This window comes from Balaenoptera physalus, assembly GCF_965194825.1.
Source record: "Balaenoptera physalus genome assembly, chromosome: 15".
NCBI lineage: Eukaryota > Metazoa > Chordata > Mammalia > Artiodactyla > Balaenopteridae > Balaenoptera > Balaenoptera physalus.
The window spans coordinates 71,995,093-72,014,354 of NC_138894.1; the positions used below are offsets into that span (position 1 = coordinate 71,995,093).

Consider the following 19,262-nt stretch of genomic DNA (forward strand, 5'->3'; position numbering starts at 1 on the left):
TCGTATCAAGCAGTCATTAATTTTTTTTTTAATAAATGTATTTATTTATTTTTGGCTGTGTTGGGTCTTTGTTGCTGCATGCAGGCTTTCTCTAGCTGCGGCGAGTGGGGGCTACTCTTCGTTGCGGTGCGTGGGCTTCTCACTGAGGTGGCTTCTCTTGTTGCAGAGCACGGGCTCTAGGCACGCGGGCTTCAGTAGTTGTGGCATGCTGGCTCAGTAGTTGTGGTTCATGGGCTCTAGAGCACAGGTTCAGTAGTTGTGACACAGGGGCTTAGCTGCTTCACGGCATGTGGGATCTTCCCGGACCAGGGCTTAAACCCATGTCCTATTCATTGGCAGGCGGATTCTTAACCACTGTGCCACCAGGTAAGTCCCGCCATTAATTTTCTTTATGATAAAAAGTGCGTAATACATTGTTAAAAAGGTGATAAAATTGTTCATACGATATACCAATTATATAGAAAAGAGAAGTATAGAAAATAGACTATGAAGATATCAGAAAATTGTTTTAATTTCACATGTTGTATTTTTCAGTATTTTCCCAGTTTTCCTTAGTGAGCTATTCATTATAGACTATAACTATCATAAAAGAGAAAAAAAAAACAACTCAAAAAGCTCAGTAATACTGAAACCAAATGAACCTGAGGCCCTGTCATGTTCTGACCATCCTGTCTAAGACTGAAACACCAGTGCAGTAGCTCGGCCCAGGCTCCTCATTCCAGTCCTCTGGTACCCTGGCTGCCTGCTCCAGCTGAGTATCTAGCTCCACCAAGGTCTGCAGCTGGGTCTGTTCCCGTCTCTAGGCTGATCCAGCAGGCATGTCTGTTTCTTTCTTGGAATCTTTTGGTCTAACCAACCTCATGGACGTACCAGAGTGTTAACTCTTAATTGTGGAAAAGTATGTAATATGGTGAAAAAAATGTAACTGTAGAAATTTGTCTACTAAATAATTAGCTTTGGTTTAAGGAATAAATGGCCAGTCAGCAATGCCTAGCTAGGGACCAACCCTCATTTGAGTTATTTAGTACAGGGCCACTCAAGCCACAGCCCACAGACTGCGACCAGTTGGCAGTGGGCTAAGTACAGAAAGTGAGTAAGCAGTAGGACAATGCTGCAATGTCTTCATTGTATTTTATAAAGTACTGGTCTCTAATGGAAAGAAAGGTAACCAAAAACCTTGGCCCTTCACCACAGTTTGACACACTAGAATATTTCACCTCACCCATCTTACCCTAAGTAAACCAAATTATAGGACATCAAAGAAAAAAAATGTTGGGAATTCCCTAGAGGTCCAGTAGTTAGGACTCCTGCACTCTCACTGCCTGCTGAGGGCCCGGGTTCGACCTCTGGTTGGGGAACTAAGATCCCACAAGCAGCGGGTGCAGCCAAAAAAAAAGAAAAAAAGAAAAAAACGTTTACAGTACTTTCTACATTTGTCTGACTTCAGGGATACTGGTCTTAACATTAAATGTTAACTAAGCAGTTTATTTTTGTACTTCAAGATCACAACTTCATAGTTAATAGTTTTATGAACTGACCCACTGGATTTACTGATTTCCGCACGTGCTCTTGGACCTAGGCCATCCCGTGTCTGCTGGCATCTGCTCCAGCCTTCTTCAAGGCCTTCACACTCATCCTTCTCCCCTGGCTCCTCAGCCTGTAAACATCCTGAAGTTATTCTCATACCAAAAAATACATATTTCCCCAAGCTCTGTCACTTGTCCCTTCCTCTCCACCCCTTCATTGTCCTAGTTTTTGACCACCACCACAACTCTAGTGTGGGCTCTCTACTGACCTCCTTGCCACCCAACAGTTGGCAGAATGATCTTCCTGAAACACCATCTGACCAGGTTTCTCCTCTAATTAAAGCTACTGGACAGCCCTCCATCACCTACAGGATGTCAAAGCTCCTTAACAGGACAACCAAGTTCTTCCGTGACCCAACCCCTCCTATCTTCCTGACACCACAGCCCACATCCCACCCATTCGACTATCCCCACTTTGCCTCTTAAAGTCCAATAGTATCGAACATGGTACCATTAACTCAAGTTCTCCTTTTTGCTCTCTTGTATCTGGAATAACTTCTTTCTGCCTGGCTAACTTATTTATCCTCACCCTTCCAGACTCAGGATATCTTCTTTTTTTGTTGTTTTTGTTTTTGTTTTGGCTGCATTGGGCCCTTGTCGCTGTGCGTGGGATTTCTCTAGTTGTGGCGAGCGGGGGCTACTCTTCATTGCAGTGCACGGGCTTCTCATGGCGGTGGCTTCTCTTGTTGTGGAGCACGGGCTCTAGGCGCACGGGCTTCAGTAGTTGTGGAACGCAGCCTCAGTAGTTGTGGCTCACAGGCTCTAGAATGCAAACTCGGTAGTTGTGGCGCACGGGCTTCGTTGCTCCGCGGCACGTAGGATCTTCCCAGACCAGGGATCAAACCCATGTCCTCTGCATTGGCAGGCAGATTCTTAACCACTACGCCACCAGGGAAGTCCAGGATATCTTCCTTTAGGAAGCTCTTCCTGACCATATCACCTCAGTGTCCATCAACATTTTGCCTGAGGTAGGTGTCCCTCCTCTGTGCTCCCAATATACCCTGTAAATAACAGTATCAGAGAACTTACCATTTTGCACTGACATTATGTTTTCATGTTGCCATTCAATCCTCAAGTGCAGGAACCTGTACCTAGTACAAAGTGAGTGCTCAAATGTTTGTTGGTATAAAGTCTAGATTCCAGGTGGAACCAAATTAGACTAAAGTCTCAAATTCAGACTTTAGGCCTTGGTTTTTAAAAAACATGAACTGGAACTTATAGTACTGATATTGTTACTTCACTTTTATAGTTTTCTGAGGACTAATGGTGTGAAATGGGGAAAATGACCCTACCTTATTTTAATGATTAAAAATAAAATCCAAAATTGGAGGTAAACAATATACTTGGATAGAAGCTTTTATCATCTATCCCTGACAGGACCCTGACAGACCAAAAAACAAAAGGCCTAGAGGATTGATGACTGTCCTTTTACTACTTATTGCTGCTAATTTTATACTGAGATATAAGATAGCAGGTCCGTGAGTAACATTTAATTGACTCTGCTTTCTCATAAACTGACTCGATTTTGTCATGCTTGTGTAACTCATCACCCACTAGACCTAATGTTATGTGTTTTGGAACCTTTGATTTCCTGGTCACACACTTTATTCACTTTAAGGAGCTCTGTACCTTGTGGAGAGAGTATCATGATCCCTAGTTCCCCTTTTCCTTCAGAGAGTAACTCACTGTTCAGGATACAGCTTCTCCTTCAGGTCAGCTCCAGATTCAGGGTTTCCACACGCCAGTTTATTTTACATAAACACTATCAAGAATCACCTTAGCTCTTCCTTTGTGATAACTGGTCTTGAAAAAAACAGCCTTCCCTTTCCCATGAGCAGCTCTTGAAAGTGTCCAATTCTTTGTAGAAATAGCATTTCACACCATGGCAAACTGTTTTAGAAACAAGACATACTAATACACCTAAGTCTTTATTTATTTGGCTCTAGGAAGAATTTGCATGAAAATGAGCCTATATGGCAAGTACAGAATGTACTGTAACAGCACCAGAGAGGTACATCCTCTCTGCTCTACAGAGCCTCAATGTTTAATACATACATGTGACGTTAGTAATAAAACCAGATAGTCCAGGAAGAAAGGAGCCCTTTAGGAAAAACTCAGTTTAGAGTGACTTTTCAAATTGACCATTCCTCTTCATATACTTAAATTCAAATAACAGATACATTCACAGGCCCAAATATTGGCATAGAATAAAATCATGTTCATTTATTTTTCTGCATCTTAGAATTTTAGAAAGCATAAAATTAAATACGTTGAATGTAATAAATTTATCCATACAAGTGCAAGTCTCCAGCTATAATGCATTTTATGGCAGATTTATCATTTAAAAAATGTACCAGTAAATCAAAAAGGAGGGAGTATGTCCATTTAACTTTTATTGAAGTGTATGTAGGAGGTCTTCAGAAATCAAATATGAGCATGAAGATATGGCCAAACATAAAATCTATCAAATTCAGTGAAAAGTTGCTGACTTTAAATAGTAGTTGTAAGAATGACCAATATATATTCCTTGTTAACAACCCTTCACTCTACAGTAAAAAAAAAAAAAAAAAAATTTCAGTAAACATTCTTTCCTAAGGTAGTTTCCCTTATATAATCAGTGATTTATCCATTTCTTTGTATACACAAATTTGTTGAACATACCAATCAGTGGTTCTCACAATTGAAAAATAAAAGCACAAAAAAGTTTACACTCTTGTACAGGTAAATAAAAGATCACCTTGAATTAAACTGGATCTCCTTAAGGGTGTAGTATAGTTTCAGTTTCATTACCTATTACATAATTAGTTTCTTACATACAAATATTGACATATTTGGCTTGTGCTTCAAAGCCTCTGCGTCTATGAAGTCCGTATCAATGCAGCTCACAATTTGAAGTCACTGGGGAGTTCTTTACTGCTGCTGGCTGTGACCTGATCATGCATTAGAGTCTCCTCAGCACCGGCTGTGGCACTGCACATCTCTGAGGCGTCATCGGCATCAGGGTCCAAGTCTTCAGGGCAGGGAAGCTTCAGCAGCTCTTCTCGGAGCTGAGCAGTGTGACGCTACGCAGGGGGGAATGAGTGATGTTAGAACTGTAAACCCTGGGATACTAGCACAACATCATTGGAGGGAAGAATTGAGTTCAAAACAAAACCCAAAGCATTGGGTCTACAAATATTTATTAAGACCTTCCTTAAGCTAGCTGCTCTAACAGGCAGTGAACACAGTTGGCACAAATCTCTAACCTCAAAGCAACCGATGCTGTTGATAAGCCCCGAGTACTGAGTAGCGTGCCCACACACCCCACCAATGCCCCAACACCGGTAACAAAAACAGCATTACTAATGACTTAGAGGGTGCCAGTCATTTGCCATATATAGTTTTAAATTAAAGAGAATAACATCTTGACTTGTAATACACGCTGCCTCTGACTAAAATTTTTGAGAGACAGTCCATAAATTAAAATAAAACCACTGCTATTTTAGTGAATAAAAACAGTATTTATCAGGTACTAGGCCCTATGTAAAACGTTTGAAATGTTTCATACTCATTGCCTCATGTAATGCTTGGCTTACACCTTATAAATAATTTAATCATCGGAATTTTTAAAAATGTAAGCAAATGAAAAAGAAGATCTAGAGAGAGTACATAACTTTGTATTACCCCATACTGCCATTTAGGGAAGGATATAGAGACGTTAACAGAGAGTGGTTGGTTGTTTACAGACATTAAGTTTTAGTTTATAAATTTCTAGTGGGAGAGAAATGACCTCAAATCTCACACCAAGGGCTTTGAAAATTAGTTGTGTCAATAGCTGACTTTGAAAATTAACCAACATTTATAGAACAAGGCACTGTGCTCAACAGTAACAATGTAAAAGCAATGTGTAAAATAAGGAGGACACAGCTGGATAAAAAGACCTGACTGTACTAGGCCGTTTTATCTAACGGACTTGAGCATCTGTGGATTTTGGTATTTGCAGGGGATCCTGGAACCAATCCCCTGTGGATATGGAGGACCAACTATATGATCTCTGATTTTACAGAGCCTAAACTTTGGTTAGAAGTAGAAGACATATAAGCAAGATAAGACAACTACACATTTGCAGCCATTTTTAAGGTTTCAAAGTATATTTACATACTGGTAACTCGAAATTTTTCTAGCCCCAATTTCCCTTCCACCATGGACAACAGAAGAAAACACTAACTAGGGAAGAAAAGAAAAAAGGACAATTATGAAGGCCCAGTTGAGGTGGGAATACTATGCTTTTATTGTGAAATTAAACTGAACAGCTGCACACTTTTCTCAAGTAGCACTCAGCAGCAAAAGTATACCTGAGATGATATAAATTTGGACTGATTCAGGATAGGGATTTCCAAATCAGGGCATTACAGAAACAACAAAGAGTAAGAATTTGAGATAAAAACAAGACACTGACTGAAATAACAAAGCAAAAGCAGCTGGACTTTAGCCACTGAGGTTTTGTGTAAGGGAAAGATATATCTAAGCACACACTTGGGGAGGATCAATCTGGTTATGCACCACAGAAAGAACTGGAAGGGGGAGAACAAGAGGCGAGGAAGACTGATTGAGCTATGGGAACTGAGGAGAATAATGGGGAGGAGAATCCCCGTAGGAAGGCAGCACTGACAGGACCTAGCACTGACCAGGTAGGTATACTAGATGAGGCCAGAGTTAAATACAATCTGAAGATTTTAAGACAGAGAAAAGTTGTTTAAAATTAAGAAAATACAGAAAGTTACAAAATTTGATTGAAGGAAAGATAAGTTCTCTGTTTTAGATCTTCAACGGAGAGTGATGACAGGGCATTCAAGTAAAAATGCCAGTAATATGACTTTGAGAAAGCTAAGAGCAGACAACAGTTTGCAAAGTCACTTTTAAAGAGAAAATGGCCAATGTCAGGGGTATAGATACAATGATAGAGAAAGAGAATAAAATAGTCCTAAGGGCCAAATAGTAAAGCTTCAGGTACACAATCATTCAGGAGAAGGGGAAAGAAAAAACAAGCTGAAAGAATTAGAGTGTGAGAAGAGGAGCCAAGATAGCCCACAGATGAAAAGTATAGAGAAAAAAAACACATTAGACCAGTGTTAGGACTGTTTTTATTAAGTAGGCAACAGTGTTACAAGAGATTATACTGAAATCATCTAATTTAAAGTCAAGGCAAGTTTCCATGAAGTGAAATTTAAGCTGAAAACTGAGTGGAAGTGAGCCAGTAGAGTAGGCGAAAGTAAGCATCTGTAAAGGCCTGGAGGGGAGACAGATGCACGGAGGGGAGAGAGGTGCGTAGAGAGCAGAGCCAGGGTCACTGGCTTTGAGAATTGGATAGTGGGTAACTTTCATAGAATGGAAATTCAACTGCAAAACGTTGATTGGTGAGAGGGTTATTTAAAAATGGAGGCAGGGCTTCCCTGGTGGCACAGTGGTTGAGAATCTCCCTGCTAATGCAGGGGACACAGGTTCGAGCCCTGGTCTGGGAAGATCCCACATGCCGCGGACCAACTAGGCCCGTGAGCCACAACTACTGAGCCTGCGCGTCTGGAGCTTGTGCTCCGCTACAAGAGAGGCCGCGACAATTGAGAGGCCCGCGCACCGCGATGAAGAGTGGCCCCCGCTCGCCGCAACTAGAGGAAGCCCTCGCACAGAAACAAAGACCCAACACAGCCAAAAAATAAAAATAAATAAATAAATAAATAAATAAAAATAAAAATGGAGGCAAAAGGGTTAACAGCTCTAGTTTTTGTAGTAAAAGGAGAGAAACATTTTTATAATAACAGGGGCAAAATAAAACTAGCTTAAGGGGATGCAAATGTAAGGAGAAAAAAAATTTTCTTTTTAAAGGTTTTTATAATGGAAAATCTCAAACATATACAGAAGTAAGCAGAATATAAAATAAACTCCAATGAATCTATCACCGAGCTTCAACATTTTATCAACTCAGAGCTAGTCTTCTTTCATCTATATCCCCACCACTTTTCTCATTTTGTTTTGAAGCAAACCCCAGATATTGTATGGCTTTACATTCATAAATATTTCTGTATGTAACCTGAAAAATAGGGACATTAAAAAAATTCACCAATTAAAAAAACTAATAAATCCTTATCATTATCATCTAATCATTTTAAGTGAAGATACTTTTAAAGTTAGAAGGAAAGGAGCCAGTAGAGATGACCATAATCAGTGGAGGATAAAAGGAACAGAGGTGAGTAAAGACAGATATCTCCCAAGGCAGGGAAAAAAGGGTGGCCTTTGAAGGTATGATTCCCACATAAAAAAAAAAAAAAATCTCCAAAACCATCATGTACTACATTTCCATTCTGTGAACGCCCAAGTGGAAAACAACATCTCACCTCCCCCAAAACAGGATTGTATCACAGACGCTTCCACACCTATCAGCTGTTGGAGGCTCTGCAGCTACCACCTCCCTCATTACTCCAAGTAATAAAATTCTGGAAGGTAAGAGGCTCAGGGAAAAGCTAATGCAAACTGTCACGGAGCACATTTTGTTGCCATCATTGTCAAACAAGTCTATGAAACTCTGTTGGCTCAGCCCCCATACTCATTTTTAATTTTAGGAACTGTCACTTCATTGTCAAAAGGAATGTATCTTTTCTATAGACTTTTGGGTAACCTCTGAACTTAATAAATTTAATGTTTCTTTCCAGCGGTCCTCACGGTTCTGTCAGTGAATATATGACTCTTCTTTTAAAGCCACTGACAAGGCTCCTGTTAGGGAGGGTTACTCACCTTGAGAGCTGCTGCATGGTGAGACATGGTCCTGCCTACCCGCTTATCACTGCTGTGCTGCTGGATGTCTGCAATCCACTCCTCACACTGGGCCATGATCTCAACTCTTTTCAAGTAAAAATGTTTATGTATAACCTTAAGAATAAACCAAGCAAGAGAACAAAATGTGATCGGGTCAGAATTTAAAAGACAAAGTATGTGGCATTACAAAAACATGAAATTTAAAAGACATGACATTTTTTTTCTCTGCACAAAACTCAATGTGGTGAACACTCTACATAATTAACAGGGAAGAATCAGGATTATGACATCAGATGACTTGTGTTGAAATACCCAGTTCTATAAGCAGAAAATAATGCCCAATCCCACTCAGACATGTCAGTAGTTAATCCTATCCAGAGAACATAAGACATCTACAAAACAACAGAGTCAGAAGGCAAATGTAAATAAATGAATAACCAGGAGAAAAAGTATTGACAACAGAAAAACTGTCAATTTCTATCTTTCAAAGAGAACTCAAAGAACATTTAGTAGAGTAAAGAGATTCTCAATCACAGGCATTCGCACAGAAATCAGAACATAGCCCAAAATAGGCAACATTATTACTCTCTTAATTTTGTCTTCTGGTTAACTTATGAACAAGATTTTATTTTATGATGTTTAACTCCTTGTGATAAATGTGCTTTACATTTCAGATTTTTAAAATTCTTTCTTTGAAAAACTGAGTGAAATTTCTGTGTATGTAGTAAAAGTCTATTTTTGACAAATTTAAGTTAGAAAATAGATCATTTTGGAATTATTATTCTGTACTCTGGGTGAGCTACTTACTACATTGCCCAATGAGCTTGTCTCCTCTAAAGAAAAGGCAATAATACCTACAAGGGAAAAATCATTAGGAAAAACTGGGAACGGACATAAAACACCAATAAGTTATTGAGTTTGATGCATACAGGGATACAAAAATGAGTACGAAACAACCTGACACGAAGAACCATGATAACCACAGAATAAGATGGGAGATGAGTGCACAAGAAAAAGATACGTTTTGAAAAATACAAAACAACAACAATAAAAAACAAAAACAAATCCCATGACATTAAAAAAGTAGCAGGCCACAACTGATTGGGAAAATTAGAAAAGCATTCATGGACAAGGGGTACCCCTTTAATGTGAGCTACGTTCTAAAAGATGAGAAAGAATTACTGTTTCAAATTATACTTATTTCCTTTTTGTAAAAGTCATGTCCCCACTCTGAGTCCCCTGTGTTAGCAGTTTATTCTTCCAGAAAACAAAACAAAACTTTAAGCATGAACCAACAAATTACACTGACTGACTGTGTATACTTACAAATTTCTTTCAATACATTTAAAAACTGACGTTTAACATATACAGAAAAGTGCCCAAATCATGTGTATAACTGAACACATTTTCCCACAGTGAACACAAGAAAACAACCTCTACTTAGATAAGAAACATAACATTACCAAGCACGCCGGAAGACCCCCTTGTGCTACTTCTTACCATTAACCCTCATCCAAAAGTATACACTATACTAACTTCTTTAAGTATGAGTTTAACTCAGTTTTGAACTTTTATAAATAGAATCATATAGAAAGTACTCTTGTGCCTGGCTTCTTATGCTCTTTATTGTGTTTATGATATTTGTCCATCTTAATGTGTGAAGGAGTTGACTCATTTACACTGCTGTATTCCACTTTATGAAAATTCCATAATTTCTCCATTCATTCTGCTGATCAGAGCGTTTCCAATTTTTGGCAATGTTATGAACATTCTCTACACCCAACATGTACACAACTGCTATTGAGCATATACCAAGGAATGGAATTGCTAGTCATAAAGCATATATTAAGCTTATTACCTGAAAGTATTGATATGTTAGAAACTATTGATATATCAGAGCTCCAGTTGTTCCACAACCTAACATTTGGTATCAAAAGCCTTTGAACTCTTAGAGATGCTGAAGGATAGGCAGACAGGAGCCAGACAATGCAGAGTTTTGAAGGCTACGGTAAGGACTCTGTGTTTTCCTCTTCATTTAATGGGAAGTCAATGGAGTGAGATGATCTGATTACGCGTGGAGAACCATTGTAGAAGGACAAAGTGAAAGCAGCGAAATCAGAAAACTACTTCAACAATTCAAGCAATAGGTAATGGTAGCTTGATTTTTTGTTTGTTTGGTTTTTAAAAAATATTTATTTATTTGGTTGTGCCAGGTCTTTTTTTTTTTTTAAATAAATACATTTATTTATTTATTTTTGGCTGCGTTGGGTCTTCATTGTTGCACGTGGGCTTTCTCTAGTTGTGGGGAGCAGGGGCTACTCTTTGTTGTGGTGCATGGGCTTCTCATTGTGGTGGCTTCTCTTGTTGCGGAGCATGGGCTCTAGATGTGTGGGCTTCAGTAGTCGTGGCATGCAGGCTCAGTAGTCGTGGCATGCAGGCTCAGTAGTTGTGGCTCGCGGGCTCTAGAGTGCAGGCTCACTAGTTGTGGTGCAGGGGCTTAGTTGCTCCACGGCATGAGGGATCTTCCCGGACCAGGGATCGAACCCGTGTCCCCTGAGTTGGCAGGCAGATTCTTAACCCATGTGCTACCAGGGAAGTCCCTGTGCCGGGTCTTAGTTGCGGCAGGAGGGCTGCTTAGTTGTGGCTTGCTGGCTCCTTAGTTGCAGCATGCATGTGGGATCTAGTTCCCTGACCAGGGATCAAACCTGGGCCCCCGCATTGGCAGCACAGTCTTAATCACTGCGCCACCAGGGAAGTCCCAGTAATGGGAGCTTGAAATAGGCTGGCCATGGTGAAGATTTAATTAATTAGTTAATTAATTAATTAATTGAAGTATACTTGATTTACAATGTTGTGTCCGTTTCTGGATACAGCAAAGTAATTCAGTTACACATATACATACATATTCTTTTCCATTATGATTTATTACAGAACACTGAATATAGTTCCCTGTACTATATGGTAGAACCTTGTTGTTTATCTATTTTATATATAGTAGTTTGTATTTGCTAATTCCAAACTCCTACTTTATCCCTCCCCCACCCCCTTTCCCCTTTGGTAACCATAAGTTTGTTTTCTGTGTCTGTGAGTCTGCTTCTGTTTTGTAAATAAGTTCATTTTAGATTTAAGTTCAGTTAGATTCCACATATAAGTGACATTATATGGTATTTGTCTTTCTCTGACTTACTTCACTTAGTATGATAATCTCTAGGTCCATCCTTGTTGCTGCATATGGCATTATTTCATTTTTTTTATGGATGAGTAGTATTCCATTGCATATATACCACATCTTTATCCATTCATCTATCAATGGACATTTAGGTTGCTTCCATGTCTTGGCTATTGTGAATAGTGTGGCTGTGAACATTGGGGTGCATGTATCTTTTTTTTTTTAATTTATTTATTTATTTTTGGCTGCATTAGGTCTTCGTTGCTGTGCGTGGGGCTTTCTCTAGTTGTGGCGAGCGGGCGCTACTCTTCGTTGTGGTGCACGGGCTTCTCACTGCAGTGGCTTTTCTTGTTGCGGAGCATGGGCTCTAGGTCTGCAGGTTCTAGAGCGCAGGCTCAGCAGTTGTGGCGCACAGGCATCGTTGCCCCACGGCATGTGGGAACTTCCCGGACCAGGGCTGGAACCCGTGTCCCTTGCATTGGCAGGCGGATTCTTAACCACTGCGCCACCAGGGAAGTCCTGCATGTATCTTTTTGAATTAGAGTTTTCTCTGGATATATGCCCACGAGTGGGATTGCTGGATCATATGGCAACTCTATTTTTAGTTTTTTAAGGAACCTCCACACTGTTTTCCATAGTGGGTGCAGCAATTTACATTCCCACCAACAGTGTAGGAGGGTTCCCTTTTCTCCACACGCTCTCCAGCATTGTTATTTGTAGATTTTTTGATGATGGCCACTCTGACCAGTGTGAGGTGGTACCCCACTGTAGTTCTGATTTGCACTTCTCTAATAATTAGCAATGCTAAGCATCTTTTCATATGCTTCTTGGCCATCTCTATGCCTTCTTTGGAGAAATGTCTCTTTAGGTCTTCTGCCCATTTTTTTGACTGGGTTGTTTTTTTGTTACTGAGCTGTATGAGCTGTTTGTATATTTTGGAAATTAAGCCCTTGTTGGTCACTGCGAAAATATATTTTATCATCAAAGTTTGGTTATGCTTTGAATGGTGGAGCGAAATTTGTCAACAGACTGAATGTGGTATGTGAGTAAAAGAATGAAGCCACACGTGGTTAGGGTTTTGGGTTTAGACCATGGTGCTTTTACTGAGAGAAGAAAGGAAGGAAGAATCAAGAGTGCAGTTTTGCAGTGTTAAGTTTGAGGTGGTTATTATACATTCTAGTAGACTTGTCAAGTAGTTTACATATCTGGATACATTATTTGAGTCTTAAGGGCACTGAGAAATTAATTTATGATACAAACAGAAGGAATATAAGTTTATCAAGGGCAGGAACTGACTTTCACTTTTCCTTGAGTTCAGAATACCTAAGGGCAGTACCTAGTAACAGCTGATATTCCACACGGCTGCCAAATGAATTACTTAATGTAAGTAACCCAAACTTGAAAAGGGACAGAACATTATGCTTAAGAGTACAAAGAAATGCATGTTTGTATTTCCTGTAATATTAGGAGAAGTAATTACCCACAGCCTTGAATACAAGCCTTTGCAAAAGTAAACTACCCAACTATGTCATTCAAAGTGCAAATTCATTTAGTAATAACAAAAGGAAGAAACGTTTTTACATTCCTTCAGAGTATATCCATCGATACTATTTAATGAGGAGAGCTTCGTGTATGATGCTACATAGAGTTCACACATAATATTTGCTTAACTGTATTAAAGACCAATTTTCTATCAGGTAAATATGCCAATTCTTCCTCTAAAGTGTTGTGTTTCTAGCACAACCTAAGAAACTAATGATCAGGGGAAACAATTTAGGAAAGAAAAATGTTTCATGACAGTTAAAGTAAGATGTGATGAAGTAATCTGATGTGACAAGTGAAAAAGACAATCATATTTTAGGCAGACTAAGGAGAGATAACTAAGTACAGGAAAAGAACCACACTTCAAGATGTGGTAAAATCAAAGCACGTGACAGTATCAAGACTGGTTTCAGAAACTAAGTTCAACTTTTCCTAAAGAAAAGAAAATGTCTTTTTCTTCAATTTCACACACAGATATTAGTATAAGGGCAAAGTTTCTATTTGCAAGACAAGTAGAAAGTATCTTAATCTCTAATAAAAAAGAATATTTTTATGAAGAATATTTTAGTAATATATTCTAGCATATACTAACATAACTAGCACAGTATGCTAGTAGAACGGTAGCCATGAAAAATAAAGAATTAATAAAACTGTCCAAAAATATAGTCAGATGCCTTTTAGGAAGTAAATGGTTTAAAAAATTCTTCTGTACTATATTACTACTGATTTTTCATGACTAAAAACAAGAGTAAACTTTAGTATACCACAGATATAAAGGGAAGTATAATACCTAAACTATACCCTATTATGTCTTTAATAAAGTATTTCATTAATTTTATTAAACATACCTCTTTAAAACATGGTGAAGGGTTTCTGATTTGTTCTAGCATTGCCCACTTAACCGTTGCTTGTCGAATGTTTCCATCATATTCTCGAGAACTCTGTGTGCCACTGGGAGTGCCTCTAGACCGTTCATATCCTGGTTCATTAAAATAAGGCTCAGCTACTAATATAAGGGACTGAACAGACACCAACACCTGAGAACCAAAGAAATAAAGAATAGTTATGATAGGACATTTTTACTACCAGTAAACTAATACCTTGCTTTATCAACTAGGAGTGCCTTTTAATATGTGCTTCCACATAATTTTATCACCATAAAATTGATGTTAATAATTGATACTGAAATACTTTATTATTAGAGCAAAATTAAAATAGGTACAGTAGAATCTTATATAATATTTATATATATGTTTTGAATCCTTGAAAGAGAAAAATAGGTATGAAGATCCTATTTCCTGAAACTACTAAAAAAAACACTTGCTTATCAACATCCCATACCAATTTAGACATCATTTTGCTCGAACTGTCCTTACTCTTAAAGGGCATAAAGCTAACAATGTACTCCTAACAATACTCACCTGTAAGGAAAACTACACATGACGCAGTCTTTACTTTCATTCCAAGGAAAATTTACTTTCACGGTATCACAAAAATATTACCAGAAGCTTTCAATGTCAAGGTGACATGGCTCTAAGACCACCTCTGACCCCCTACTTACATACCAGAAGGTCTGTTTCTCTAGATATAACCAATATTGAGAGTTCACTCTTAGTTAATATAGTACTGCTTGCTAATATGACATCTTTGGAGGCAGGAAAATATTAGCTATAATCTGCCCACTTCATAAATGAAAAACAATTAGCAGCAGTTGCATTTTCATTAGGAAAGATGATTAAACAACATCAAGGATATGCACCTTAGAAGTCAAAGGATATATTTTCTTAAAAAATTTAAAAAATGGAAACTTGAACCTGAAATATATGACCTATGAATACACAAAGTTAAATATGACCTGAAGTAACCATGTTACTGAGGCCAAGGTCAACTACAGAAAAAAAAATTAACCTGTATAATTCTGAGGCAAAGATCTCATAATTTTTAAACTTACTGAAACTAAATATATCACTAAAGGAAAGTGATTTCCCTTGGCTATATACTTTCCCCCAACTCAAATCTGACACTTCTGAAATAATCTTCCAGGCCATATTTGTTAGTTCCTTTCCTCTTCCCTTTTAAATAATCTTCCTCTTATATGAGTAGGGTATATTCCCATTATCTACAAAGGCGGAGAAAGAAATTTTGTAACATAGGATTCAGTTACTTAACCTCACCTCCTTTGAGACAAAATATAATTTTATAAATCTCAAGCAGCTGGAGATTCAAACAATTTACAAACTACTTCAGATTCATAACACATTTGGTTTTTTAAAAGAGCTAAACTATATACAGGAAATGAAAAATAGATGCTTTGTGTATAGAACAAAGAAAACTACATTTGAGAAATAAATTTGAGTTTAACGTTGTCTGCTAAAAAAACTGAACTATAACATCTGCATTTGATAACAAATAAATTAGCAGAGATTGGTATTTCTTGGAATTAAATTCAAAGTATAATTTATAACATGTGCTCTTTTATCACTGGGTGACATTATTATTTACTTTTTATGGGCATCTTCTATTTACTTTTTAAACATGTACCTTTTAGGAAATATATAAATGCCACTTTATTTTTCTTTGGTGAACTCAGCTATTTAGGAGTCAAAATATTCATTTTATGGAATTTCTGGAGCCTTGAATTATCTGACCTACTTACTCATTTTATTTCACAGCACACTTTATTGCAGCCCATAAAACACTCCCATGAAAAACCAGTAAATAATTCCTTGGGAAGAGGATTTCTCTTTTTTTAAAAGGATTTGATTTTCAATATTCTAAATTAATAGGATTTATCTAACTCTGAGAAACACTATGTTTTGAAGTCAGAGAGACCAAGGTAAGCAGAATAACTTTATCCCCTCAGAATCCATTTTTTGGTCATCTGTAAATAGAAATAATACCTACTTACATTATAGGATGACTGTGAGAATTAAATAAGGGGTTGAGGGGTGTAAAACAGTAGGGCTCATAAGTGTAATTAATACACAATAGCTATTCTTTCGTGGAGTGAAAATGACAGCATACATCCAGAAGATAGCAAAATGCAAAACAAAATCAATTCTACTCTAAAAACAATATATTTTAACTTATGTAATAGGGATATGCAAAAAAGCAGTCAGCATGAGTTCCATTTTGATCAACAAAGCTTAATTAAAAGAGCTCCCTGGATCAAACCAAAAAACAAACAAACCAAAAAAACCCAATATTCATCATAGCCACATCTGGCTAAAGTGTTTCCTTAGAATGACTTGAAAATGAGTTGGTAATTAACAGAAGAATATCTATTACGTACCATAATATACTATATATATAAGTTATACTTAATAATAAACAATATATTTTCATTCCATAGTGTAAGTTCACCAATTCTTAGTCAGTCCTTTGACATTTTCATAAAGTCAAGAGTCAAAAAAGCTTTTATTCATAGGCTGAATTTACAGTCCCTCTCCTCTTCAGCTGTATGTTAGCATCCACAAAACTGCAAGATGTTCTCAGTATAGTTTATTCAGAGGCTGACTAAATAAAGAATCATATAACAGCTTCCTTTCACTGTCTGTGTCAAACAAAAATTTTAACCCTACCAGGCCATAACCAGTCAGCAATCTTGCCTCCTATGAATGCCTTTATTTTCAAATTATAACTTGTCAGAAGATTTAATTCTTTGACCTGGTCTGGTATGTTAAAAATTTTTATTATAGATATTTCAAACACAGGAAAGTACAGAGTATACAATCCAAAATATTTGCAACAAGAAACTATGTTATACAAACTAATAACTTGTTTAGGGTAACGGAAAGAAACAGTCTTAGTTCAAAATGCTTTTAGCCTTTCAAAATAGTAAGTATCCTCCTCTATGGAAAATTATGCTGCTATTGAGTAGAACTATAATCAGTGGCTGATTTCCAGAACTTTCCATTTCAAGAAAAATGGTAGTATTTATATATTATTATAAATATATTTATAAATGGTTGATTATGTGACATTAAATATGTTTAACTCCTCTTGCACATGACATCTTTATTAACAACCAACTGGAACAAACTATTCATAAGGCATTAATATGTATTTTAGGTAGATTATAGCAACATTAAAAACCAGTCACATATGGGAATTCCCTGGTGGCACAGTGATTAAGAATCCATCTGCCAATGCAGGGGACACGGGTTCGCACCCTGGTCCGGGAAGATCCCACATGCCGCGGAGCAACTAAGCCCGTGCATCACAACTACTGAGCCTGCGCTCTAGAGCCCACGAGCCACAACTACTGAGCCTGTGTGCCACGACTACTGAAGCCCACGCGCCTACAGCCTGTGTTCCGCAACAAGAGAAGCCACCGCAATGAGAAGCCTGCGCACCGCAACGAAGAGTAGCTCCCGCTCGCCACAACTAGTGAAAGACCGTGCGCAGCAACAAAGACCCCACGCAGCCAAGAATAAATAAAATTTAAAAAGTAAAGAAATTAAGTAATTTTTCCTAAGCCTCTGTAGTCTGCCTCTGAAGAACGAATCTAATAGACAACAAAGGGCAATGTGTTCCCACCTAGATGCATTTCTTTCTAGTATGATGTTTATAAAGCAGTATAACACACACAAAAAAATACAGGCCAATATTTCTTAGAAATATGGATACAAAAATCCTCAAGAAAAATACTAGCGGAGGAGGAGAGAAGATGGCGGAAGAGTAAGACGTGGAGATCACCTTCCTTCCCACAGATACAGTAGAAATACATCTACACGTGGAACTGCTCCTACAGAACACCCACTGAACGCTGGCAGAAAACGTCCGACCTCCAAAAAGGCAAGAAACTCCCCCCGTACTTGGGTAGGGCAAAAGAAAAAAGAAATAACAGAGACAAAAGAATAGGGACGGGACCTGCACCAGTGGGAGGGAGCCGTGAAGGAGGAAAGATTTCCACGCACTAGGAAGCCCCTTCGCGGGCAGAGACTGCGGGTGGCAGAGGGGGGAAGCTTCGGAGCCACGGAGGAGAGCGCAGCCACAGGGGTGCGGAGGGCAAAGCGGAGAGGTTCCCGCACGGAGGAGCGGTGCCGACCAGCACTCTCCAGCCCGAGAGGCTTGTCTGCTCACCCGCCGGGGCGGGCGGGGCTGGGAGCTGAGGCTCGGGCTTCGGTAGGATCGCAGGGAGAGGACTGGGGTTGGCGGCGTGAACACAGCCTGAAGGGGTTAGTGCACCACAGCTAGCCGAGAGGGAGTCCGGGAAAAAGTCTGCAGCTGCCGAAGAGGCAAGAGACTTTTTCTTCCCTCTTTGTTTCCTGGTGCGCGAGGAGAGGGGATTCAGAGCGCCGCCTAAACGAACTCCAGAGACGGGCGCGAGCCGCAGCTACCAGCGCGGATCCCACAGCAACAGGGGCGCAGAGGGAAAAACGGAGAGGTTCCCGCACAGAGGATCGGCGCCGAGCAGCACTCAGCAACCCGAGAGGCTTGTCTGCTCCCCCGCCGGGGAGGGCAGGGCTGGGAGCTGAGGCTCGGCTTCCGTCGGATCGCAGGGAGAGGACTGAGGCTGGCGGCGTGAACACAGCCTGAAGGGATTAGCGCACAACAGCTGGCTGGGAGGGAGACCGGGAAAAAGTCTGCAGCTGCCGAAGAGGCAAGAGACTTTTTCTTGCCTCTTTGTTTCGCGGCGCGCAAGGAGAGGGGATTCAGAGCGCCGCCTAAACGAACTCCAGAGAAGGGCGCGAGCCGCGGCGATCAGCGCAGACCTCACAGCAACAGGGGCGCAGAGGAAAAAACGGAGAGACTCCCGCACAGAGGCTCGGCACCGAGCAGCACTCACCAGCCCGAGAGCTTGTCTGCTTGGCGGGCGGGGCTGGGAGCTGAGGCTCGGGCTTCGGTCGGATCGCAGGGAGAGGACTGGGGCTGGCGGCGTGAACACAGCCTGAAGGGGTTAGCGCACCACAGCTGGCTGGGAGGGAGACCGGGAAAAGGTCTGCAGCTGCCGAAGAGGCAAGAGACTTTTTCTTGCCTCTTTGTTTCGCTGAGCGCAAGGAGAGGGGATTCAGAGTGCCGCCTAAACGATCTCCAGAGAAAGGCGCGAGCCGCGGCAATCAGCACGGACCCCAGAGACGGGCGTGAGACGCTGGGGCTGCTGCTGCCGCCTCCAAAAAGCCTGTGTGTGAGCACAGGTCACTCTCCACATCGCCCCTCCCGGGAGCCTGTGC

At 39.8% G+C, this 19,262-nt stretch overlaps 1 protein-coding gene across 1 annotated transcript in view; it reads right to left on the reverse strand.

The window, feature by feature from the left end:
• Positions 1 to 3,498: 3,498 nt before the first annotated feature.
• Positions 3,499 to 19,262, reverse strand: part of BIRC6 (baculoviral IAP repeat containing 6) — a 268,010-nt gene continuing 252,246 nt past the window's right edge. The window contains 3 exon segments of the mRNA XM_082427081.1: positions 3,499 to 4,648; positions 8,355 to 8,489; positions 13,935 to 14,123. Of these exon segments, the coding sequence (XP_082283207.1) occupies positions 4,469 to 4,648; positions 8,355 to 8,489; positions 13,935 to 14,123 (504 nt within the window). The 3' untranslated portion in view covers positions 3,499 to 4,468.